Source organism: Falco rusticolus, chromosome 8 (genome assembly GCF_015220075.1).
Source record: "Falco rusticolus isolate bFalRus1 chromosome 8, bFalRus1.pri, whole genome shotgun sequence".
In the NCBI taxonomy this organism is placed as follows: Eukaryota; Metazoa; Chordata; class Aves; order Falconiformes; family Falconidae; genus Falco; species Falco rusticolus.
In genome coordinates this window covers 42,365,171-42,392,777 of record NC_051194.1, presented here as the reverse complement: position 1 = coordinate 42,392,777, position 27,607 = coordinate 42,365,171, and the positions used below count along the sequence as shown (strand labels likewise).

At 37.5% G+C, this 27,607-nt stretch overlaps 1 protein-coding gene across 6 annotated transcripts in view; it reads left to right on the top strand.

The window, feature by feature from the left end:
- The window catches only part of COBLL1 (cordon-bleu WH2 repeat protein like 1), an 86,421-nt gene that overhangs the window by 39,432 nt on the left and 19,382 nt on the right, over window positions 1-27,607 (top strand). For 5 of the 6 annotated variants that reach the window (XM_037396687.1, XM_037396688.1, XM_037396685.1 and 2 more), the window contains exons 2-7: window positions 8,820-8,999; window positions 15,729-15,930; window positions 16,880-17,108; window positions 18,753-18,791; window positions 19,684-19,778; window positions 19,915-20,154. In XM_037396687.1, the coding sequence (XP_037252584.1) occupies window positions 8,820-8,999; window positions 15,729-15,930; window positions 16,880-17,108; window positions 18,753-18,791; window positions 19,684-19,778; window positions 19,915-20,154 (985 nt within the window). The remainder of the gene's footprint in view (window positions 1-8,819; window positions 9,000-15,728; window positions 15,931-16,879; window positions 17,109-18,752; window positions 18,792-19,683; window positions 19,779-19,914; window positions 20,155-27,607) is intronic. The other variant, XM_037396686.1, reaches the window with a different exon arrangement.

Here is a 27,607-nt window from a genome sequence, read left to right as displayed (position 1 = left end):
ATGTATCATAAGCCTGGTTTGAAGGGGTAACCCAAGAGTGGACAGTGCTTGACCATCATTGATCCATACCTTGATGTTAACATCCAGCTGGTGCTTTTATAGTAGAAACAGATAGACGGTGTACCAAACGGGTGAGACTGATCTAGATATGAAAGCCTAGTATCAAGGCTGGTAGGCATGCTATATAGATGTTATGAGGCTGGTACATTAGGTACTTGGTCTGCTTAATGTTAAGGAAAAATATCAGAATACCACAGTACGTTAAAACTAACTTAAAAGTAACCTTTTTTGCACCACTTCTGGCAACCCAACTTTTGTGTAGAAGTCTGTATGCCTGGTAATAACTTAGTCAAAGTGAACAGAACGTGACATTTCAACTAGCCAAAATTCAGTTAAAAATCATTATTCTAAGTTCCACAAAAAAGAGGTGCCTTTCATGAGCAACAGCAAACTATTTTTTGAGCACGATATTTAAACATTACCTTGTCATATATTCAGTCAGCTCTAAAAATAAAAACCTAGTAATTTTCAGGAGCTGTAGGGAAATAAATTCAGTGTAAATTCTCATTTATTGAACTGGTATCAGAAATCAGTAGGCCTACTAAATTTTAAAAACCGTAGGTGATTACAAGTTAGAGACTCTGGAAGTCTTCAGATAAATATTAAATGTTTTGATTTATCTTAGTGTAAGAACGCCAGGTGTGGTGAAAAAGCCCCATTAGCAATAAAATTAGATAGTTCTTAGATTAATTTTATGTTTATAGTCCCATTTGGGTCTCTGTTATTACAAAACATCAGCCACAGACCTATGAAAGAAGTTCGGATGTCTGGTTAGAGAGTGGGAAGAAGTGTTTCCAGTTTAGAAACTGCTCGTTATGGTCTGCTGATACTTTAAAAACAAAATTGTAAGTCTTCTAATATGTGGAAAAAATCTTACTGTTTTAGAATAGCTTTTCTGTCATGTACCAGAAGTTGTTTGGTCTTAAGGATTGTGATTAAGAAAACTGTATTGTTTTAAGACCCTCATTAAAAGATGAATGTGGACAGCGGATTAAAGTGTTAGAGAAGAAAGCAACGTACTGCCGGAGGGGTCTCTTTTCTGTGATCCAAATGCAGTTATGTGAAAACAGAGTAATCGGTGTCCAGAGGAAGACACGATATTATCAGTTTTGTGATTAATTTTTTTTTTTTGAGATTCTTGGAAAGCAGTGCTGGAATTGAAAGCAAAATCTGAATGTGCCATTCAAGACTACCTTCTATGTTTCATTTTATTTTCTTTACGTAAGAAAAATTTGGACTGTTTTATGTAAAAAGGGAGGAATAAAGAAATTTGGTGTATATGTACAGCCATAGATCTTAAGCAAAGATAAAGATTCATACTGCGTGTAATGATTGTATACCTATTTCACATATTACAAAAAGGTGAGTCAAAGCTGGGAGTGGTTGTGATGCTTTTGGTGCCTGCCATACTGTGGTACTCGCTTGAGATGAGATGTCTGGACTCTTCAGTTCTGTTTTTACAACAAAGCTACTACAACCACGAAAAAGCGGTCTGTTTTTTTCCCTTTACATTTTCAGCATTTTAGTTTGTTTGTTTGGCTTGCTTGGTTTCTCTAGCCTATAGTTTATTTCAAGCTTAGTTCTTGATCTCCGTGGAGGTTGTTGTGATTTGCTTTCCCAGTTTATCTGAGAGTTTTTCCTTGTTCAGATGTTTGTTTGTCTTACTCTCTCAGTGCAAGAACTGAACACACTATGGACTCTACCAGCAGGCAGGAACTTCACCTGAAGAAAGGATATGTATTCACAAATGGCAGCTGCTTAAATTGAACCATTGCATGGGCTTCTGCTGTAAACCCTACACTGAGGGTAGTTTTCAGGAGTTGCCTCAATTCTGTATCTTCATGCCCTCCTCAAGGCGGGAACTCTGGGTCTGAGGAGCAAAGCCTGCTTGTCGACTGTTAGTTCTGTGAGTTTGTCTTCATAGCCTAATGTGCTTAGCAGGTTGTAAAGTGTCTTGATCATTTCACATACCTCTACTGCATGGTGCCCATGGCCTGCTATGGAATGGTCACGGTATGACTTCTGTTTTGTAGCAGCTTTAGGGCAAACCAGCACTGAGCATCTGGAACTGACAAGAGTGACTGATGAAAACAGAACGAGGAGTGGAGGTGGTGTATTAGTCTCTGAATGGTTTGTTTGGTGTTCTTTATCTCAGAGGTTTTCTTTCATTAGGAGGTGCTCTTAAAAGCATACTCTTCTGCAATAATTATTCTCAATTAGATTTGGCTTGCAGTCTTATTTGGAGGAGTATTAGAGATAAAATTGGGACAATGCAACTTTAAAGGTAGCAGAAGGTGAGTAAATTTAGGTACTTCTCATTTCAAGCCCTGATCAGAGGACCTAAGCAGTGAACTGTAATTTGCCAATGGGTATGCCATAACATAAAATGTGTTGTATAGAGCAACTGTATTTTCTCTAAAATGTTAAGATATGTGCTTGCAGTAACTGTGCACATACGCCATTGTAGCTAGATGCAGTGTGACATTGTTGACTTTAACTGATTTTGTGCAATGTTTCCACATAATGATGAACAGATAATTTAGGAACATGGGAATTTTCTACTCTTTGCTAATAGCACACAGGAAAATACAAACTTGTATATTGTAGGATGTGAGCTATTAAGTAAGGTTTTGTTTTTAAATACAGATTTGTAATGAAAATATGTATCTTGTTACACATTACTCCTTGTTAAATTCTGTGTTTTCACTGATCTCTAGATTTGTTTTCCTTTAAGAGACTAGATGCCAAATATCAGATCACAGACAGGAAAAAAAGCTTCACATGCATAGAAGATAAATCCTGTGCTCATATGTAGGCTATTTTGCTGCACCAGTGGGTATAGGGGTGGGAAGAGTAACAGTCCTATTTCTTGAGTATGTTAATTTTGGTCTATCACGAGGTTATGCAGAGTGTCTTTACAACACCTATCTCTGTAGCTACTATAACTACAAAAGCCATATATTCCAGTTCCCAGGCTAAAAGAAAAATTCTCCATGTGGAATACATATGTCAATGCTATTGTTAGTATTCAGATTAAGAGCAATAAGGATGAAAATAAGAATGAAAATTGCATTCACTAAAGGAAAGAAAACAAAAATATTCATGCTTGTACTGCAGATGAAACCGACCTTTCAGACTGGCCCATAAACAATAGACACTTATTTTAAATACTCAGTTTTTCATGTGTTTGATTATGTAATTATAAAGTCCCAGTTTGGGAGCTCTGCCTTGCAAACTAACTTAATGTGGTTTACTGAATATTTATGTCTTAAAAATACTTGCCCTCTATTTTTCTTCTTCTTTTTATTTATTTATTTTTAATATAGAAGTTATCGATACATATGCCCTGAAATATATATAGCTGATTTTTTGAGTGACTTGCCTTGATAACTTCAGTCATTTGCTGGACTATGGTGAGCAGATCAGATAGTAATGCTGCAGGTGTTGTCTCCAAGCTTTTCCCTAGCAAGTAGTGTTTGATTTTGAAGATGTGCAGTGGTGGTGCTATGAAACCATAATCCCTGAAGAAGGAACTGAAGAAACAGGAGGAAAGCTGGTGCTTCCATGGTCTTTGTTTAGTGTAGAAGACAAATTTGTTCTGTGAGTATTAAAGATGAGTATTGGGCTGGGAATGCTTATAGGTGAAATTAGGTTTAAATATTTTTTTATAACTGTTGACCAAAACTGATGTATTATTGTAAACAATGGTAATTATTGTGCTTAATGTGGGTTTGAACCCTTGTTAGCTGTTCCTTGGTTGATTTGCGAGGTTTTCGCTGTGTGCTATAATGGTGTAGCAGCATTACTGTAATAATGGAGAAAGCATTATAATAATTGCTTGGGGTGAGAGGTCAAAGGCAAGAAAGAGCTAGAAGAATTTTATTTCAGTGGCCTTTTTCCTCTTGTGATGTGATCTTAGAAGAACTTGATCCTTTTCTGACTTTGAGAATATAATGAAGTACTGCTCGTACTTTTGGCATACATAATTTTGTAAAGTTTGATACAAAAGAATGTGTAGTTGCTCATTGCATAAACCAATGCTCTTCATGATGCCATAAGTCAAATTAACAAATAAATCTATCTGTTTTGCAGTAGAAGGTGTATAATGAATTTTTTCAGTACCTGAGAGATGACTGAATTTCAGGTGATGGTTCCTTATGACCTTTGCTGTCCTGGGTGATTGCTATAGAAAACTTGAGAGATGGCGAGGGGACTGTCAAGCTGTCTTTGTATAGCGTCTCATGTAATTGTGTTCAAAATGGGAAGTGTTGTAAACGTTAGTATTTCTTGATGCCAAGATTTGAAGAGGTAGATTTTTTTTTTTTTTTTTAATGCTGTAGTCTTTGGTTATTTACAAATCTGGCAGATAATTTCCTCTCTTTTTTCCCTCTATTTTTTTTTGGGGGGGGGAAGTGATCCTTATCAAAAGGAAATGCTTGCAATAACTGGAACATCCAGGTCACCGTCAGTTCAAGTATTTCTCATTATTTTAAAGTGTATTTGTCTAGTTACTGATGGTTAAAAATATACTGCTTGTAACTTTCTAACAGGAATTTTTTGAAAATCAAATAAATAGAAGTTTTATTTATTTACTGTGCTGGACCTTTATTTTAAAAAGGGCTTCCACACATTCAGATCTCTGACACTATTATTTCGTTTGGCAAGCAGGAAATACGCTGAGATACAGCAATGACACTTTATTCTGTAGAAGTGGGATCTGAAGCACATAAAATGTTGACTTCATGGCCTTGCATTTGATTTTAAAAGATTTATTGTTTTTCTTAACAAAATAATGAACTCTTCTACCTGTATTTGGCTGAAAGAATTACTTAATGTCTTTACAGAAACTGTATTTTGTCACAAAGACTGGTGGGAATTGCAAGTAGGACTTCAGAAATTTAAATTTCTAAGCAATATAAATCAAATACCTTGGGAACAATATAATCTCACAAGATGAGGGCTAGCTGAAAGTCTTGGTATAAGCAGTGGGCTCCAGGTGCACTATTACAAGGGAAATAAAAACTCTGCCCAGGCTGCACCAGCTTGTGTCTGTGGGACCCTGTGAGAGTGCTGCGGGTGTCCCTTTGGTTGCCTTTTTCAGGCCAAGCAAGAATCAGAGAAGAAAGATTCTATTTACTGCTTTCCTGCTTTGTTTTAAGCAATGGATTAAACAGAAGATGACATTCAGGCTGTTAAAGCATAATACGTAAGTGGGATTGTTTATCTGGTGATAAACTGTGGAGAGCACATCCCTTCAGTTGAGTTGAGATTGGCAGTTTTAATGCCTGGTGTAGGGAAGGTCAGGCTGGTGACGGGGCTGGACCCTATGGAGATAAGGAATGAGTGAGGACCCGCATTGTATAGGATACTGCAGCACGATCTCCAGAGGAGTTCTTATTATGAGCTGTGGCTTTATTTGGTTACAATTTCTCTTTTAACTCCATGTCAGAGCTAAATAAATTGGACTTTGATTCTCCCTGCAGCTTTCCTGTAGTTCTGTAGTAGCAACGAAAAGAAATAGTATGATTTTGGTTTTTCTAACTCCTCGTAATGTTTACTTTGAAAATTAGAATAGGTCTGCTTAGCTCCTTGCACACCTGGAAGTTATCTGAACATCAAAGGTGCTGTGAACGAGACCATTTACTGAACCTCTTTTTTCTGACCTCTGAAGTGTTGTTTTTATACGATTAGGAATTTATACTCTTTGTTATGGTTGTATTCTGTATTGCTAGAAATCATGAGTTTTCTTTTCAGGAGAAAAAACTGTCTTAACCACTCTGTCTTTTTAGCAGCTCTCTTGGTTTGCCAAGTATCTGGTAGAGGTGAAGAGGCAAAAGAGAACTGGGCTTTTGTTTGTTTGTTCTTTACAATGGATAAGTGTTTGAAATTACGGCATACTCGGAGTTACTTGGATAATGCTGGTTTTATTTTTTGGTGTTTGAATAAAATGCCATGTGGAGGATGCCTTTGTCAGAGAAATCATTTGTGTCATCTTCATGGAGGCCCCAAAATGCAAAAGAGGAGGAGAGGGTTTGTAGGTTAAAACTACCCCTGCAAGTGTATTTCCACTGTCCTGTTGCTTGCTGCTTTTGATTTGCACCTGTAGATGTAATCATGGTAAACCTGGATTTTTCTTGCTGCCCAGTACCAGCTGTGGGGCACAGGAGGTGCAGGCCTTCTGTGGCAAGACAGAGACACAAACTCAAGAAACAAAAAAGCTGTAAGACCAAATGTAAATACTTTGAGCTCAGAATGAGACATGAGTGAATTGGTAGAAAATGAAGTAGAGAGACACACAGCATCTGGAAACAAAATGAATGTATTGGCATCCCTGTTGTTTAATAAGGGTTTGCCAAAAGCTCAGTGTAACTTCTGAGAAAGTATACTTGGAGATTTTTCCTCCTTTGTGTGGGGTGGGAAATGTTAGCATAACTAACCATATAAGAACACCCAGACGTGCTAGAGATGGGCAGGGTGCATAGCTCTGCGGTGGTGTGTGTGGGGATTCAGCTGACCTCACTAGCAGACTGACCCCACGTGTTGTGTGTTCTTTGTAAGTACATGCAACCTCAGCTATTTAGCTGTTGCACATGAGTTTTGACAGGAGTATTTTATTGGTTCTAGCTCTCTACAGTGTAAGTTAGTGTACAAATAGAGCTGCATTTTACTGATGTGGACCATGCACGTATTGCCGTGTGTGATTAAGCACTCACCAATGATTATGGAGCTCCAGCAATGAAATTGCAGTCAGCTGCTTAATGGAAAGTAGAGGCCACTGGCATTTGCAAACAAATCTCTGTGGCATGTACTCTTCAAAGATTAAAATCTGAATTCAGACGTGATAAATACCTTTTAACAGTTGTTTGAAATCGCTTAAAGATATAAGAATGAGTAAAAAAGGGGAAAAGCAGTAGTGACTCACTTTGGGTTTAGATTTTTTTTTTTTTTTTAATTCATGTCATAGGGTAAGGATTTTTTTGTTGTGGGTTTGGTTTTGTTTGTTTGGGGTTTTTTTAAGGTTTTATTGATGCTTTGTATTGGCTAATAGTTCTTTTTGGTAGTTATATGAAAGCTAAAAATCACACAGAAAAAAAAACCAAATGAGGGAGGAGTAAAAAGTTTGATTCATACATTTTGCAATGTTCATGTAACCCAGAAACAACCCAACCAAGCTGCTGTAGAGACAAAAGTTAAATTTGCAGCTAAGGCCATACATCTTGAATTGTATGCAGAATGCACCAAAAACCTAATTTAAAACATTCATAGAGAGGAGGTATCAATTTTGATGGCAAATTCTCATTCAGTGTGTGTGGAGGTCTGTGAGCACTCCCGATCAGTCTGAGAGGCTGTGAATAGTTAATTATTCAGCTCGGAGTTCTGAAGTTCAAAACTCTAAGCACTTTCAGCAACGGATCGGTCATGTGAAGTCTCATTACACAGTCGTCTTTTGCAGTGCTGCTCTGGACCTTGTTTGCTCTTCATTGTGAGTGACTTTAAACTTTTTAATTTTCCCAGGGAAGATGTGTGTTTCGAATTGTTAGATCTAATTGTTGTTCTTATTGCTAGATCTTTTGTTTCAATTCTGTAGGACAATTATAGAAGTTAATTTATTTTGTTACATTTAAAGTAAACAGACTTTGGTACAGCTCCAGAATCTAAATTGCCAGCGTATTTTTTGAACCTTTGTGCATTATGTTTGAAATGTATTTTGAATTTTGGTGAATGTGGTTCCATTCAAGCCTTTTAAAAGAATGTATAAAAAATTTAAAAGTTCTCATGAGGTAATGTGTCTCTGTGGTGTGGTTTTGGTTTTGTTTCTAATACTGAAATTCTTAATAATAGTAGCTATTCGTTGTGGCAATATCAGTGAATTGTGTAAAGTTATTTGAGTAAGAGGGAATGCCGGACTATATGTTGTACGAAGTGATAGTCCTACCTTCAGATTTTACTGTAACATAAACATATTTAAGAGATGTAGAAAGTTTTCCTTTTATACCATTTTGGATTTTTTTTTTTTTAAGTGAAATGAGTGAAACCTATTTAGTGGTCACTCTGCATTCAGGAGTATACTGGTTTTTCTGTAAGATGGGAAAGGATAGTGAGAAAATTAAAATAGGAAATCAGCTTTTGTGAGCGGAAAATACAAAAGCATATTATGACTGAAATGCCAAGAAGTATTACAACACAGCAGTATTGGTTATACTGTTGTTTTATTACTGTATAGAATTAAATAGACTACAGCTGGTACGATTTGTTGGAATGATTTTAATAATCAAAAGAAAAAATTTGGGGAGGAAAAGTGTGATTATTCCCTCTCCTATCCATGCTATATATTAAACCTACTGTCAGTGCCATGTGGCTTCATAATGCATAGTACAGTGTTTCTGTTTATACTAATCCATTAAATCTGGAGAACACACAAACAGGTCTTTGCATAAGTCGAGGGAAAACAAAATAATTTACCTTTTTTAAGATATATTAAAAAAAAACATTTCTGTTTGGGGTTTGGTTTATTTGGGTCTCTCTTTTTTTTTAATATATATATATATACACATAATGGATACCTTAGCCTGTTGTATCTTCTGTCACCACTGATAGTGTTTAAAATATTCTGTCATCCCTTCCTTGCACATATCACTTACACAGTCCAGGTGAAAAGAATGAATTGTGATTCATTCCTGTTCTGACATTTGTTTGCTGGTATGGAATCATATATATAAAAACATACTTGACTTCTAATATTCATCCATTTATTTCAGAAGAAAATCTAAAGCGCCACCGCCTCCATCTGAAACAAAGCCCATTGCTGTTTCTCCGTTTGATAAGACGGAATCAGCCAACCTCATAATGGAACAGAAAGAGGATGTGGTTGATAAAGATATTGAACTATCCGTGGTCCTGCCAGGAGATGTGATCAAGTATACTACAGTAAATGGGAGGTAAGTTACACGCAATGACATTTTTTTGTTTAATCTTCTTTTCTTGCTACAATTTACTGCAACCTTCACCCAGGTTTTAATCACTCAGTAAAATGCAGGAGTTGTGTAAGCCTGAACATCAAGTGCGTCCAAAGAATGGCAATGAAGCTGATGAAGGGTCTAGGGAAAAAGACCTATGAGGAGCGGCTGAGGGAACTGGGGTGGTTTAGCCTGGAGAAAAGGAGGGTCAGGGGAGACCTTATCACTCTCTACAACTGCCTGAAAGGAGATTGTAGTGAGGTGGGTGTCAGTCTCTTCTCCCAGAGAAGAACAGACAGAACAAGTGGAAATGGCCTCAGGTTGCACCAGAGGAGGTTTAGGTTGGATATTAGGAAAAATTTCTTTGCTGGAAGGGCTGTCAAGCATTGGAACAGGCTGCCCACGGAAGTAGTGGAGTCACCATCCCTGGAGGTATTTAGAAGATGTGCAGATGTGGTGCTTAGGGACATGGTTTAGTGGTGGACTTGGCAGTGTTAGACTCTATGACCTTTAAATGTCTTTTTCCAACCTAAATGATTCTATGATTTTACTATGATTTTTGGGTAGGTGTGGAAACATACACGTTTATCTGCCTTTTGGGAAGACTGTATTTTGAGATTCAGAAATTCCGTATGGCACCTATCAGGATGTATAGCCATACCGGTTGTTCTTTCTAGTCACTCCACATCTCTAGAAAAATATTGGTTTGTGTGAGTCACTGAATTTTCCCATGTGTTTTCCCTGTTAGACTTAAGGATGAGTTCTCGCATCCTATTTGGGTACAGTCATGTGTTTGGTACTTGCTCAGCAGTACAACCTATAGACTACTAGCAGTCCTAAAAGAAGGTGTCATCACTTCAGGCAAGATCTATAATGCCTCAAGGAAATAGTTTCTAGCTGCAACTTCGGAAAAATTATTTTTTAACAAATATATTTTGCTTAATTTGGTTTTAATCTGAAATATATATTTCAGTCTGCTAATTGGTATTATACATTGTGTGTATAACTCAAGTCACCTTTAGCTGGGAAAGATGTGGACATTGACTGGTGAGGTGAAATCGTAAATCCTGGGACTTAAAATGTTATGTTAATTATCATAGCAGGTCTACTAAGAAGGCTCCTATGCAAGTCCTTGTATGGATCAGAACAATTAGGATGCCAGTTTGTTGCTTTTCTAAGCTGAAATAAAGAAAACTATTTGTATGTGTGCTTGTGTTAGTGTATTGCCAGTGTCTTTGCAACTGAAAGCAAGCAGGCTGATTTGTTTTATCTGTTCATTCAAACCAGGTAATGTAAGTGTGTAGTTACACCTGCTTCACTTCTTAATGAGCGATAAAGTCTGGCTTGAGCCTGTTTGCATGTTTTGTCATTTGCTAGAGTTCATGAGGTCATTGCTTAGACATCAAATACCAGCTTGTTCACAAGAGCTGCAGTGGAGGAACTTTTGTGGATCCTCACACACACACCCTCCTACACACCCTGACCTACACACCACCTGTGATTTTCAGGATAACTTAACTCTGAGGTTATATTTCTCAAAAGAAATTATCTGAAGTAATTGATGCCACTATGATGCTTTATGGTATTCTTGCTAGTGTGTTTGCAGCAAGGAATATTGCTGTCTGTAAATGTGATGCATCACTCTTTTTTTAAATTTCTTAAAGGTGAGACTCCATCTGTACACTGTCAGGCACTTCTTTTAGCTTCCTTTGCCCACACTTAGGAGTACTGTGTGCCCTCTGTATTGCTTTACTAAGAACAAAGTGCCAGAAAGGAACGTTGTATGTATCTTCACTCAGTCAAATTATGTTGTGTATAATTACCCAGTGTTCATGACAGGCCCTAGGCTTATCAGGAGTTGCACACATTTCCCAATCAGTTTTATTATCCCACAGTTACTGGTTTTTTTTTTTCACAATCAAGGTACTCTATGTGGTTAATCACATAAATGGCTCTTTTGCAAATAAGATCCTATATTAGCACTGCTAGGCTCCCTCAGAATGAGAGCAAATACTGTGCAGGACCTGCAGCTCGCTGTGAAATGTACTTCAAACTAGTTTTGCTCTGTCTAGAAATGACATACAGATAAATTGCTAATTTGTCTCTTTCCTGTTCATAATCAGGGATGAGCAGCTTCAGAGCTCCTGAGGAGAGAATACCTTATTTAAATCTCATACTAGAAAAAGCAAAACTGTCAGTTTCTATAGCCATGTGCTCAAATGTCATAGTCCCCTAGAAGAAACTTCTCTAGTGTTCTCAGATAAAACTGTGTTGGCTTGCTCCCTGATTTGGCATAGTGGATAGCAAGAGCTACGTAGAACAAAGCAAGGTGTTATGTAGATGAATATCCCAAGTGGGCAGAAGTAGGCAGAAGAAGATCAGAATGAAATCCAAAAGGGGTTTTAGAGAAAAAGATTACAAGAGAGAATAATTTTTGATCCTTGATTTGATCTATAAAACTAAAGCAAAAACTGAGAGACTTAAAAAAGGAAGGAGGACTGAAATAGCACATTTCTCATTCTGAAACTTCAGGCAGGGGTGGATTCTTTTGTTTAAGCCTGGGCATCAATTTGTATTTTGTATTAGTTGGTGATAGTGATTCGATTAATCTGCTAGGAGAGTGCAAATGGCACTGCAGATTCTTATCACCAGGATTCCTGGGAGGGAGCTCAGGCAAACAGTTATTTAAAACCAACCAACTCCCCCAAAAACACAGTAGGAGCAATGAGTGGTAGGAAGTGAAGGTATGTTGCTGCTCATGGTAAGGAATAAATGAAGCTGCCTTTTTTTTTTTTTTTTTTTTTTTTAAGTGGGAGTGTATTTCAGAGTGAAGTTTCTGTTTCTTCTTCATTGGTTCTAAATACAGCATAAGGCTGAAGAATTTTCTGTAGCCAAAGAAAAAAAATAGCTTGAAGTATTTTATTTAGCAGTCTGATCATAAGTTAGTTTCTTGTTTTCCCACAAGGAAGAGATGCAGAGTTTGAGAAAGTTTTCTTGAGATTAATTAGTTTCAGTTGTATGCATAAGTAAATTAATGTAGAGATTTCAAGGGCCAATATGTTAGTGATGTGCATTTTATTTGGAAATTGTGTCAAACATAGTTTTGCAGGGTAGTATGTTTAGGGCTTCAGTTTCAGACACCTTCCTGAGAGACCTTAGCTTTGCTGAGTTTGTTTCTTAGAGTCCTTTGTGTGTTTCTATTCGATCCATTCTTGAGTATTTTCAGTCATTAGGGTATTCTTAATAAACTGTTGATTTACTCCGTATAGCTAGCTAGTGAATAATAAGCTTTGTGGTGTTGCCCTACTTTTCAAAGCCTATTGTACTTACGTTTGTTACTAACAAATTCGGGGGGGATTGGTGATGTTTTTTTGTTGTTGTTCTCCATGAAAATAAATGTCTTTTTCTCTTTAGAGAGTAGGATTAGTAAATATTTTGCAAGGAAGGCCATGAAGCCATAGGCTTACATGATCAGAGTTCTATAGAAAGCCACACTGTGTATAGGTTGGTTTCTTCTCTACTCCCCCAGCCCCATTCCATCCCTACCTAGGAATACTTCTGGTGGCTTCTCAGTTTTGTTTGTTCAGTGGTGCTTACAGTGAGTCTCGTGATAGCAAGACCTTGCTTCGAAAGTTTGACTGTGTAAGAATCTCACCTTAAAAAAACAAAGTAGCAAATATCTAACCCTTGTTTTTGGAAAGCAGTGTAGGAATTTGGTGCATTTTTTCCTTTAAACAATTAATCCAGTAGTTGAAGTGACACCTTTCACTGTTGGTTACAAACATGACATGGTTTGAGACATTCTACGCGAAGGTTCATCATTTAACTATCAACTGATGTAATGAGAGGCTGCTATTAGCTTAGGCAGGTAGGAGTGACCAGAGGAAAACAGATGAGAGATGGAGGGGTGCAGAAACATGTACGTAAATTTATGATCAGAGGTTTCCAGAAAACTAGGTAATGTAATGAAGTTAAAGAAATTGCAAATAAAGATTTTACTGAAATTAAAGGAAGACAAGTAGGTGGTGAACTCAGAGACAGCTGATGGCTACTTCTTTGCGTTTTACTAAATATTAATTATGGAAGTCATTAAATTTGCTGTGATACATGTATTCCTCTACCTGCAATCCTTGAAGCCTTTAGCAGAAAATAGTCTTACAAGTTTTGGAGGATGTGATTTCAAAAAGAGATTGCTTTTGGTACCACTGTAGGAATATCTGTCTAAAGCAGTTGTTAAAAGTGTCTTGGCCTCCAGTGGAGGGGGGGAATTTAAAATCTAGCATCCTCCAGTCAAGCAGGTAATTTCTGGAAGTACCAGCAGAAAGCAAATTTGCACTGAATCGCTGTTTTCATGTACTAATTTGCATGTACCTGTCTGTTTGTGAGCAGCTATGTTTCTTGCTTATCGTTCTGTCACTTCTTGTGACTGTGCTTAATGTGAGGGCTTGCCCCTGTCATCGTGGTGCATTTCCACAGGACGGCTTTTGGCAATCTTTGCGTGTGAATTCTCGTCCTGGTCATCTTTATTGTTCTTACCCTTTTCCAATAACTGAAGGCCAGAGTAAGGGCAGCTTTTAAAGCTAGTCAGTGTATAAAAATGCACCAGAAAAAAAGTAATGGGTAACCTATTGGACAGGCTGATAACCAGAAAGGTCACTGCAGAAGTGGTGTCTGCTGTCTGCGCTGGCTCCCTCCTCCCCTCCCCTGCTCTGCCCCACTGTGAAGTGGGGGAATGACATTCTCTGCATTTGCAGCTTCGTTCTTGTTAGGGTGAGATGGATGTACTTGTTCTATTATGGGTTAGGCTAGAGTAGTTCCTTCTTTCTTCTAACTGGAGCATGTTGTGATATGTGTGAGAGAAGAATTGAAATAAACTCTCTGGTTTAGCTATGTCTGCAGTGCTCAGTGTTTTTCTCACGGTATTCCTCAAACTGATACATATCACCTAGACAAAGGCACAGGAATATATTACATTCTTCTATACCTCTTCAGACCATCTGATAGCTGCTTTTTTGACACCTTGGAGCATTATTTCTATATGGTTTTTTGTTTTATTGTTCCTTTCCTCCTGCCTTTGTCTCCTGAGGCAAGTATTCTGCCACTTAAGTAGGTAGAAAGTTCCCTCTGAGAAAGAAAAAGAAGTAACAGGTCTGCAATACCTTTATCTGTCACCTTTCCAACTCTTTCCGTCTTCTGGAGGTGCAGCATGTACACCAGAGAGTCCAGCCCTGCTTCTAGTAATCAGAAGACAATTTGCTTAAAGACTGCTTGTTCTTTAAGACCAGGTGAAAGCAGACATTATATTCTACTATATATAATTTTATATATGTGTATATATATATAAAATTAAAGGGGGCGTGGGGAGAACAACACAGCGTGCACAGTAATTTCTAATGCTGAGTCATTCTTAATTCTTTTTACAGAACTTTATCATATGAAAAGTCTGGTTTAACTTCCTACTTAATAAAGGTATTCACAGTCTTATACTAGAGTTCTGCCTTGTTTGATGGCTTTTTGTAGAGAAGCTATCTATTTCTGCATTTGGCTATACTACCATAATACTTGCATCTGTTATGAGATTACATCAAGATATTAAGATTTCTGATAAAGCCATACCGGACAAATCCTGTATTAATTTTCTTAAACACTTGCAGTGTTTTTTAACATAGCATTTGATTGCTTCACAGACTTTTAAGTTATTTTCATAATATCCCTGCCAGACAGAGCAGGTGATAGTTTTCAGTTTGTAGCTGTAACTGAGAGGTGCAGAGAGCATCAGAATGAAATGCTTCTTACGGGTGATTACCTCACTCTAAAAACTGAGGAAGGACCAGTTCCAGTGATGTGATAGTTCTATAACCTTATTCAGTTGTTGTAACATGCAAAGTTAGGATACTCTTCTTACCTTTGATCTCTTTAAACTTTTATGACACTTCTGTTTAAAGTATAGCTTTAATAAATTTATTCTAGTAGCAACTGGGTATGTTCAGCCTATCTTAATATGCTGTTCTGCACGTTCTTCATTGAGCACTGAGAGAGCAAGGATGTACAGTTAGTGACTACATATGAAAAATTTGGTTTGCCATACTTCATTTTGAAAAGGACGTCTGTTGCATCACACAGAGCTGCTCAAGAAAATGCTTTCAACTGCTATATAGTCATTTGGCTTCCTTCCCTCTGTATTAAACACCTGGCTCTCATTTTGGGATCCCTAATGCAGGACCTCTTTTAAAGGTGACTTCCTCAAACTTTATTTCTCCTGCTTCATCCAAATGGCTTACACTCAGAATTTCTGAAAATAGAGTCCCTTGTAACCTCAGAATGGATATAAAAATTTCAAGCTTTGGAAGGAAACTGTTCTTAATGAATAGCAGGGCATTTATCACCGCTGCTACAGTTCTTATTGAATGTCAAATGAGGTGGCTAATCCATATGTCCCTGCTGACCTCAGGGAAAGCAGCACTTCACACAAGCAAAAATATCCACCTTTATTCAAGTGCTTGGCATACTTTTGTGCAAACTATTTTCATTTTCTTTTCAGTGATTTTTCTTGGGTTTGGTGCTTTTTATTGTTGAAGATATTTAAATTTGGTGCCTGGCAGTAATTATTTAGCCAGGGAAGGATGCCTTGAGTTAAATGTTTAGCAGCACGTTTTTGCTATAGCCTGCTTAATTGTCATCAGTTGTGACAGTCTCATTTGTCTTTCACAGGAAGCCCGTGATGGACTTGCTGATCTTTCTGTGTGCACAGTATCATTTAAATCCATCAAGTTATAGTATAGAGTTGGTATCAGCAGAAAATAGCCAGATTAAATTCAAACCCAACACGCCAGTGGGAACGCTTGAAGTGGAAAAGGTGATTGTAAAGCCAAAACAAATGGATAAGAAGAAACCTGCCCCAGTTATACCAGAGGTGAGAACTAAAATTAAAGCATATTGAGAATTAGAATCACTGTTGTATTCAACAAGTTTTGCAGTTAGCTTGGCTTTGTTTCAGCTTTTCCTGTTGTCTCCCATGCTCTCACCACTCACTCCTGTGAAATGCTCGGCTCCATGTTCTTCATAACCTCATCTTAGGTAAAATGTATCTCAGTTTATTGCAGCAAACTTCTTTGTTGCCGAAAGGAGGAAATATGACAATACTATTTGAAATCCTACACCTTACTGTCCTTTTGACAAATTATGCAGATGAATTGTGGCTGAATACAGCCTTCCACAATCTGAAAATCAACAACTTGTACCATCTTTCATGTTGTGAAATATATGCTCTTCTGATTGTGTGTTCATTTTCCTTTAATACATACTGTACTTTTTTGGTTGTTACTGGGCTTTTCTTTATATACCCTTAAGAAGGCAGGAGGAGCTTTTAGAAGTACTAAAGCAGCTTCTGGGTGTTGCCTAAATCTTCCCTTCCACTTCTGTCCTTCTGCTGTATAGAACAATCGTAATTAATTTATTTAGTAATAGTAATTAATTTATCTAAAGCACTTACACAGGGCCAAGGTAGCTCTGCTGCTCCCCTTTTTACCTTCATCCGATGTGTGTGCACACAGGCATGCACTCGTGGCTCGTTGGCTGACTCCTACAGCTGCCTAATGTAACCCAGTAGGGCATCTCACTCCAGGCAGGTGTCCTGCTGGACAGGCAAGGGACAGGCGCTAGAGAAGGAGCAGGCTCTTTCATGTGTCCTTTCACTGCGTAGAAGGGAATTGCAAAATAGTTTCTCTTGTAGTGTTTCTGAATCTGTAACACTGCTGAAATTGGCCGTTGGTGGAATTTCTGTGATTATTGTAAAGCTGTTATAAAAATACCAGTTGTTTCAGAAGTTGTGCTGGTATTTATTGTAATTTTCTTCTCTTTAGCAAACAGTAAGGGTAGTGATAAACTACAAGAAGACACAGAAGACAGTAGTAAGAGTCAGTCCACATTCACCCCTTCAAGAACTCATACCAATTATCTGTAGTAAATGTGAATTTGATCCTTCACACGCTCTGCTGTTGAAGAATTACCAGTCTCAAGAACCCCTTGATGTGACAAAATCTCTTAATGACCTTGGACTAAGAGAATTATATGCCATGGATATCAGTCGAGGTAAGACAACTTTTATAAGTTGCAGTTACAGAAAAAATAATTGCTTAATATTTCAACAATGTGTATGTTTTGCTGGGATTTTTTTTACTTATGAAGAAATTAATTTCTAGCAATTTAGTACATATTTCATTAGTCTTCCACAAAATTGAAACTGGGAAAAGTTTACTTGTACTTATGTTTGCGAAGTACAATATCAAGGTTTTATTTTCTAACAGAGTGTTAGATACCAGCCAAGGTGGCCAAGTACAAATAATCCCCTAAAAGCAACTCCTTCCTTGCCTTCCCCCAAAAGGCCAAACCCACCGTATTTCCCGTAGCTCACAGAAAACACATAGATCATGATAAACTGAAAAGAACAGAAGCATTGGAGAAATTTAGTTTTGTTTTTAAATTATTTATAAGGTATTAGAATATTGTGATGGTGTTCATAATGTTTCTGAGTGCTGTTTGCTAACTTTGTACGTTGTGAAGGAATAATAATTCTCTTTTTAATTGTGGTCCAATGGGGGCACAACGAACTAACTTCCTTATATTTGTACAGATTCCTATGCATATTTTCAGCTTCAGCTGTAAGCCTGTCTTTCATGAAGGGTTTATTGTACTGTGATTAAAAAATTCTATAGAGTGTGGTTTGTTTCAGAGACCTATCACAGGAAATTTTATCTCAATATAGAATGCAGTAATATTGGCTCACTCCTGTTCTTGACCACTGCACTATTTGCTTGTTTTAACTTCTGCTCTGAAATGCGGGTGTTTGGGTTTTTTGTTTGTGTCTTTTACCTCGCTTCTACCTAAATACCATAACCTTACCGTTTGGTGTTTACAGTTTCAAGAGTTCACTCAGTTACTTCCCAAAGGCTAGTTACCTTGAACAATGGGAGAATGACAGATTTGGAAAATATGTCCTTTTTCCTGTGGAGAAAACAAAAATTTAATCTCTCTTTCTTCCCCACTGGAAAACAACATATTTTTAACTTGCCTAAACAAGTTACTTGGACTACATGTGCCCATGGTGCATTGCCTTGCTTGTTGTCTGGCTACTGCTTTCATTTACAGGCTGGCAGAGCTGCCTTTTGCACAGTATGATGTGTGCTTCACTTGAATCAACAGCCAGAAATCCTTAAGAGAGAATCTGAGGGCATATATGCTTCCTACATGGCAGTGCTCCGCTGGGAAATTCAGATACACTTCAGTTCTCTTGATACAAAGTAGTTCAGCATCATTTCAATTTTGCAGACATCTTCAAAGCTCTGAATTTACCGCTTTCTTTATGAAAGTGAATGGTGAGGTGTACCTTTTACTTAACAGAATTTAAACTCAAATTTTATTTTATTCAAATCATATTTTAATTCTACGTTCTTCTTTGTTTTTCAAGTTTGGACTGCCAGACAATCCAAAACTTACAGAGCAAACTATTCTATCTCATTCCTTAATTACAAGATTCCAGTCTGCGTTACTGTCTTCAGGCTCAAGTTCTTAAATGGCTTATAGCACTCAGTAGTACAGATACACATCCTTTCGCTGCGGGAAAGTACCCAGTTACTTTTTCCTAATGTTGAAGATTCAGCTTTCTGTGTTTGTAAGTTATAACTGCATCCTTGATTTAGATTCACATTTTCTGTCTTTCTTTTTGTCTTTCTGTAGCCACATCACCAGTTGATTTAAATTTACCGTCTTTGCAAGGTACGATTTACTGAAATAGGCAGTGAAACTGTAGCATTTAAGTTCCTATTATAACATCTGCTCAGCTGTGACCTGTGACACGAGTAATTATCTCTGTCCTGTCATAAATGCATATTTTAAAAGATAACGCAGAAGTGGATATACCTAGCTATATATAAGTATTTCTGTGTAGTTTTAGCCGAGATAGACTGATTAAATTTGAAGTCATGTTTATACTGACATGTGTACCGTGAACCCATAGTGGCTTTGCTGATTTCTGTTGTTTATTGCATTTGTATTCAATGGTATTTCTTTAAGAAAGTTAAATCTAGTAAAAACTAGAGACACAACCTTTAGATTTACAAATAGTCTGCATGAATACAATGTAAGGAGGATAAATTCTGCAAGATACCAGAATGGACTTGACTGCCTTTACTATGACTGCCATGCAGTTACACAGGGCGTCTGACAGGTGTTTCGGTGATCTTCCTCCATAGTCATACCATGTGCAGGTGTATGCCTGACTTGTACCACTTCACACTTTGCCATGAGTTTAAACTGCTAGGAAACTGCTAGGAACTGAGAACTGGAGAGGCTGATGTTCTTTTTTCCTTTTACAGCCTATGTGATATGAACCATAACATATGACAAGTAGGATGGGCTGTATTATGTGCTAGGGGTATTAATAACAGCTGAATCTCACCTATTCAGAGTTCTGAGAAAGACAGGAAGACCACAGATGGTAGGAAACCTGTTCATTTTGCAGTGTTTAGAAAAAGTGTTGATGCAGGTGATTTACGATGTGTTTTGTATATCCTTCCAGGAAGCTTATGACAGACAGTGAAATAGTAAGAATGCAGGAGAAATAATCTGTGCAGTAAATAACATGTAGAACTGTTGTCTTCTATTTCAGACTCCTATCAATCTGAAAACTTAGATGTTCTGAAGGAGAAAGAAAACAAAGGGTTCTTCAGCTTTTTTCAACGAAGCAAGAAGAAAAAAGAACAAGTAAGGTGTAATTTGGTATAAGCAAAACTTCTAGAACTATATTATAGAACTATATTGAGCAATCAATACTGTTGATTGTTTTCCAGAAAGTGTAAGTAACGTGGATGTTTTTTCTTTCTTCTCCCTGTACCCTAAGGCTGCCAGTGCCCCAGCAACTCCATTGATGAGCAAGCCAAGGCCAACATTTATCACGAGATCTAACACTGTTAGCAAGCAGTATGATTCAAACACTCTGCCATCTGAAATGCCAAAGAAACGGAGAGCTCCTTTGCCACCTATGCCGAATTCTCAGAGTGCTCCCCAGGACCTTGGACAAGCCCAAGTCAGACCAGCATCTGATACTGTGAAATCTAACAGCCTTGATAGGAACGAACAGGTTAGTTACATTTGTTTCACTTTCTTAAGAAGTTTAGACATAATAATCCTGATAACCCTGTCGGTATCTGCTGAGGCTTGAAATAAATGGGAAATAAAAGTATAGTACTTGCTTTTAAAAATTTTAGTTTGAAAATAACTATGGAAATTGAAAGATTTGTTCCTTTTAAACTTTATAACCTGTCTCCAAAGTAGCTGCCGTATTTTGAAAAGGTAAAACCAACTTCTTATATAAGTCAGTATTGTGAGCACCTTTTTTTCTTTTGGATGAACAGCTTATGTATTTAAATATGAGAACATTGTCTCGCTTTACCTTGTAATTATGTTTTGATATTTACATGGGATAATGAGTAGTTTGTTCTTTACATTACTGGAAAAAGGTGGAAGTCTTGGGGAGTAGTCAACATTCTTGTGCTCCCAGAAAGTTAAAAGTAAGAATTTTATTTTAGTCAAATAAGGGTGCGTGTTTAATTGAAGCTATGAGATGTGGACTACGTATTTAAGTAACCTATATATCCTATGCATTGCAGAAATTCTGCCAACAGAATTTGGGAGAATTGATGCATTAAGTATTATCTCGATATTGCACATATTGTCAATTGTGAATTCCAATTGAAGATCAAGGCTAAAACTGTTGTTATATTTTTTTATTATTTCATGCTTTGCTTTGAGTGCGGTATCTAAAGGTGGTCTTTAGTGAGGTAATTGGCATGCTAGAAAAATAAAATGCAGAACTAAATGAAATACAAGTCTGAGGGATTAATTTTGTGTTGGACTCAGAGACAAGAAATTTCAGACTGACTATACAATTATTTACTCTTTCACTAATGTACGGAACCACAAGAGAGCACTGTTTAACAGAAGTTCTGAATTTGTGTATTGTGTCCTGCTGAAAAGCTTTATCATTTGAAGAAGACAAAGGTTTCTTTCTGTATTTTAATAAAAGGGACCTGGGGAGGGAAGAACTTTTTTTTACCTCATCATGTTTGTCTTTTAATTGAATTCAACTTTTTTTGAAAATAATTTATTAATGTCAACATGCTTTAAATGATTAATATCCTATTATATCTAACAGTAATGTATGACTGCTGGGCTAGGATCTGTCACTCAACAAAATTGCTTAGATTTATTATTTTGTACTGACATTTCTTATTCATCTAAAGTGATTTGACTGAAGTTGAATTGCTCACAAAGAAAGGACAGAAGTCCAGAATAAGTTATATTTCTGTGTGTATTTTCTATTTTGTGCTTCTTTGTGCACGTCCCTTAGAAGCCTTTGACATGTGTTTTTTAAGGTTATTTCTGTTTCCGATTTGATTGCACAGTGATTTTTCAGATAAAACAGAGCTTGGGACTTAAATGTGGGTTAATATTTGCTCTGTGCTTTGAATTTTATTTATTCATATAAAATACTTTGTCTTTTTAGTACCTGCTTTCCAATAAATACCATGTAATGAATGAATTTGGACTGCATAGTACATACTGCTCAGCTTGATCAGGGAACTCTGAGGAGTGTTCCTATGAGAGACTTCCTTGGAGGATAAAGCTGCTGCTTGGAAGAGCACTGAGATATTTTCAGAGACATCCTTCCTGCAGCACAGGAGTGGTCCATTCCCCTAAGTGGGAAAAGGAGTAGGAATAAAAATAAATAGTCTCATTTGAACATGCTTCTGAGAAAGCTCAAGTGCAAAAAGAAGCATATGAGGTATGGGAAGGGGACAGAGTAATTCCCAAAAAGAAATGCATTGATACTTCTTTGACATGCAGAGATGCTGTTAGGAATGCAAAGGCAAGCCTGGAGCTCAAAGTGGCAAGAGGTGTCAAGAATAACAAGAAAGGCTTTTGTAAGTTAGCGGCAAGCAGAAGTCCAAGGATAAAGGATGCGGTCATCCACCTTTATTTTAGCACGGTGTTTTTCACAGTCTACCACAAAAATTTTGTTGAAAAAATAAAGTATGGACTAGACCCATGAACCACAAGATAGGACAAAAAGCTGGCTAAACAACTCAAACGGTGGTGGTTAATGAATGGCTCAAAGTTGGACTGGTTGTCAGGTGGAGTTCCTGAGGAGCTGGTAGTATGGCAAATACTGTTAAATACCTTTATAAACAACCTAAATGATGGAATTGAATGCACCCTCAACAAACTTGAAGCTGACGCGAAACTGAGCAGAGAGGGAGGTACACCAGAAGATCCACCATTCAGGGAGACAGTGGTAGGGAGGAACTGAATGAAGTTTAAAAAAGATGCATGTGAAATTGTCTGCTTGGTATGGAGTAATCCCAAGTACCAGTACAGGCTGGAATCTGGGTGTGTGATCCCCTTTGAATCCAGTGTACTCAATACTTTTTAGGTCACAGCTGTACTGCTATGTCCAGATTTGGTTTTTGCAGTTCCAGGTAGAGATTAAAAACAGGCAAGAGTCTAGTGGAAGGCCATTATGATGTTTAAAGAGAACAGATCTAATTGCAGTCTTCCTAGACACCTAGAAGGTGTTACACCTAGAAGGTGTTACAGGGAAAGTACAGGTATATGCTTTGCCTGGATGCATGGTGACAGGGTGAGGACCAATGGGCACTAGTTGTCAGAGGAAATGCCATTCAGATACAGAAGGAAAACTCATCACTGTGAGAACAGCTGAACACTGGAATAAATCACTCAAGTGGGTAGAAGCTCCGTCACCAGAAATATTTGAGACATACCTTGACAGGCTCCTGCAATAACCTTTTCAAGGACCTTGTGTTCAGCAGAAGATTGGACCAAATGATCTTCAAAGGTCCCTTCCAAATTAGACGTTTCTATTTCATGTGGGTGAAACAGACTCTTGATTTTTCAAAACTGTATGCACGTAATTAGAACAGAAAAAATATGATAGGGCTCCATCACTAACAGAAACCAACAAATACTTGTTTTTGCTGTGAGATCAACCACTGCATGAGTAGTACTGTCAAGGGAAAGATTCAGAAGCTTGTTTCTCAGAGTTTCTGCTGAAGTCTCTAAAATAAGCAAAAAGGTGTATCTAGCTATTGGGACTTCTGGTTTCTCTTAACTGTAAAATAAAGGGCAGTTCTTTTAAAAACAAGGTGCTAGTCAAGGCACAATGTAAAACATTGTTACTTAAATAAAAATGCCATTTACAGGAATTGCATCTTCATAAATTAAATCGGGCACTATTTAGATACATAGAATCAGTCTTTATTCAAAGAATTGGCATCATAAATATAGAATTTGAGGTGATACATAAGCATTGTAAAATAAAGTCAATTTTGATGGTTGGACAGCATTTTTTCATTTGTATCATGTGAATTAATGTTTCTCAACCCAAAGTGACCAATTTATACTCACTTAATCCAAGTTAGTTCTCAGTAATGAGGCAAGTACAATGGTCACACTAGACCACAGTTATTTCATGGTAAACAATATAAGAATTTGGTTTCTCATATTCCCCACTGTTGAAAATGTGCATCCTGCTTAGTAGGATTTAAAGTCTTTTTTTGGGTTGCTCACCAGGCTGAATGGTGTGTTTGCTGGGATAAATATAGTATGCTTGGGAATTTCACTGTTACTGCAGTGTCCCATTAAGTTAATGTACAAAATTTAGGAGATAATTCTGCCCCTCCCCCAAGGGTTACTTTTTATCTGCTTTTGCCTTACAAGAAGCGTTTTCTTGCAACTCGTATTGCTTTTAAGAATGCCTAAATTCTGAAGCCTGCCCTTCAGTTTATTTGGCAGACTGGATACATACTTTATTTCTTCTATGGACCAGGATGACTTTCTGCATGTGCCTTATTATAGACAAATCTCTTTTGTAACATCCACAAGGAAGACAAAGTGCAATGTCAGTTTTGCCTGGATAAACTGTTTGCCTGGTTTTGATAGAAACATACCAAAGCAGTAACATCAGACAACAGTGAAATGAGCCAACTTTAAGGGAACAAAGTTCTCACTGTTGTCTGTCTTCAAATTCACAGTGTATTGTAGTCCAGTTTCTCACAGTATGAAGAAGGGTTTTAATGTTTACCTCCTACAGCTTCTCCACTTCTTTTCTCTTAAAAAAGAAACTGCTTTCCCTTTATATGAGCAGTTACATTATGGTACAAGGGTTGGAATTTTTTTTGCCTCATTTTCAGAGTGATTGTAGCATTAATTTTTGGAGATATGTTCCTACTTTTAGGGGGTGCAATGGATGTAAGGGTAGGTTTTACAAGCTATTATGTAGCATGATTTGCTCATTCTATAGGAGACTCAGAAGATGGCTCATAAGCCTAAATAGTTAATGTTTGTCCAGCAAATTTCTGTGTTAAACCAGATTGGAAATGAGCATGTTGGTGTCTAATATCGAAATAGCTCACTTATTTGTCACTTTTGATTTTGGGTGAGATGATGGGTCTTGTGAGAAGTATGTTTAGAACTAGCAAGTTAAAATACACTTGCAAGTAGAGAGGACTCAAGGATTTTTGCAAAGTGCTGTTGTATAATGCACTATGTGTATCTTCAGAATTTTCATACAAGTGGATGCAATTTTCTAGTAATAACACTTCTTTATAAGAAATTTTCTTTTAAAGAAAGAGAAGTATTTGATTATGTCCAAAATGCCATTGCTGATTTTCTTCCTAATGCTTTATTTATAAAAACTAGACTACAATATCTTCATTTTATCCCATGGCTGTTTGTCTCCTTACACTGTTTTCAGTTATTGTAAAGGAGTGTACGTAAGCTATGCTTGGGTAGGAACAATTAAGTGGAGATTTCTAGTCAAAACACTGAAGTTTTAAATGATGGATCTCAACTCTAGAAATACAGCTTGCTTTTATTTACACAACCTTAACTTCTAAAGAAATTTAAATCTCCAGTCTATCCCACTGAAAAGGAATGGATAAGATGGGAGAATGGGGGAGGGATGGGAAGCAACTAAACTTTAAAGTATGTCTGAAAAGGTCTTATTAGCCACTGCCACAGAACAGCTTGGTTAAGATTTCTGGGAGGGATGAGTTCCATACTTGCGAAATTACACCAGAGGCTCAGTTGCCTGAAACTTGATGGTGAAAGAAGTTCGGCAATGATGCAGTGAGCGCCACGAACATCAGGGAGGTTTTGCACAGAGCCAGGGTTACCTGGGAGAAGAAAATGCTCAGAACTGCCTGTTTGCTCTTGGTGAAGTTTGCATGAAGATCATTTGATGTGATTCTGATACGATTCAGAATTGGTGGTGAACACTGTATGCATCCACTTCTTAGTATAGCAAATGCATAACTTTGTCTCCTTATTGTATTTACTTCTGTACTGGCAAGTGTGTAGATAAATCATAGGAGAGAATAGTAGTATTGGGTGTTTGGACAGAATAACACCAGCTGAGTTTCTCGAAATGTGTTTTGTATGTCCTTTCTTTCGAATAGGTCAGAGGGATATTACTTCATCTGTAGTACTTGGGCTAAATTTAAGTATTTTGGGAAGCTTAAGTCATGTAATAGAAATTGACTGCGTTAATCTTTGTAAGAGCAAATACAGTTTTTCCCTGCCCCGTTACTGCATGGACATACATTTACCTACATACTTGTACAAAGGGAAGAAAGAAATACTAGCAATATGGATAGCAGTGTGCTTTGTTATCCCAGTCGCCTGTATATTTTCTGTTAAATCTAGTTATCTATGGAGCAAAAGAAGTAGGTACTGGTCATATGAAAATGTGTATATAGTTACCCTTGGTGTGAGGTACGCTTTCCAGCATGCTGAAATGCTCCACTACCACTACATTCTTTCCCAAATACTTTTTCCCCCCCTTCCATTCCAGCTGCAAAATTACCGTGGCTGAATTACCTTTCTTTTGCTTTTTGAAATTGTAAGAAGGACCAGGCACCGTGTCTGCTACTGCTTGCAGAGGCTGGATCTGGGGAAGCACTGGCCTCTATGTGTCTGCTTGGGGCGATGTGGGATTTGGTGCCAAATTTATCAGTACACATTTGAGGCTAAAAAGCTTCATATCCACCCTTGCTTATTGCAGGATGAGGAGAGTGTACAATATTAAAAGTTGAACTCCTGCATATGTTGTGGAAGTTACGACAGAGTTCACTGGTGTTTCTGCACGAGCATGATTAATTACTTCAGTGATGCTAACATGAGTTTTAATTTAAGTGTAACTGATAAAACAGTGGTTATCACTGGCAGTTGGTGTGACACATGAGCACCCAGATGTATATTCCAATACTTTGTCAGATAAGTCTTAATAGCATTATTTTAATCTTTTTCCATCTGTTTAAAGTACTATTTTCACATTACAGCCTTTGTTAGGATTTGAAAGCTCTTAATATTCATATGTTGAATAATTCCTGAGAAAATCTGTTCAACACTTGAACCTTAACTGGAACATTTAGTACTTTCTCGAAATCTCTCTTTGCAAATTGTTTATTTCTTTGGATGCAAAGGGCAGTAGAAAGGCTTATAGAAATCTTCTAGTAGCATTTGTGCTCTTATGCTGAGAACATTATTTCCCCCCTACACACATACTCTTTCTGTGCAGGAGGGAACTCTGGTGACATCTGTTTAGCTGAGCGAGTATGCGCAGAGCTCTGTGCCAGCTAAGTCAGCTGAGGGAGCCTGTGTGAAGCAGATGAGGGTGCAGACCTTTGGACAGAGAAACCATGTCTCTGTGCAGAACAGAGAGGCTGCAGCCTCATGAGCAGCTACCGAAGAGGAAAAAAATAGAATTGCCCAACAGCAAGGAGGAAAACGATTTAACAATAAAAAAAAGCCTAATTTGGGGAAATAATGTTATATTTGACATCTCCTCCTGCATAAATTCAGGTGCTGATTTTTTAAATTATGATTATTTTTAGAATTATTTGGGAACCGTAAGAAGCTATAAAAGCATAAAGCGATTTTTGTTCTGTGACGCTTTAATCTAGAAACTGATTTCTTTAAAAACTATTCAAGCATGCAAGTTTTTTTTAATTAGAAGTAGAGTGCTATGTCCCTATCCTTTGCTGCTTTTCAAAGAACATTTCACCTGGTGCTTTGTTTTGTCTCCTTAAAACCCTGAGTCCTGCTTCGCTGCAGAAGGTTTGAATTGGTTGCTTTGGCATTAAAGTAATTGGTAGTAGAATTTTGTGAACATTTTGGATGGTGTTGCACTGTACAGTACAGTGAAGTATCTAAGGCATCTGTCATACCTGACAGTGAGGTGGGACAAACCAGATGACAGTATGCCTAGGGAAGCTCAGAGGATGGTTTTCACCATCCCAGTTCATTCATTCTGGTATTGTACTGAGGTCTAACAGGAGCTGCCAAACACTGCTTCACAGACATGTGGTGCCAGTATCTTTCCTTTTGTGAGTAATTCTCTTTATACTTTTTATTGTGTACAACCAAGTACTCTAGCTCTTGGTCTTTAAAAGCTGTCTTACTGTAGGATGGGTATTTGTTCAATGTTAGCTTTCTAATGATAAGCATCTTAGTCT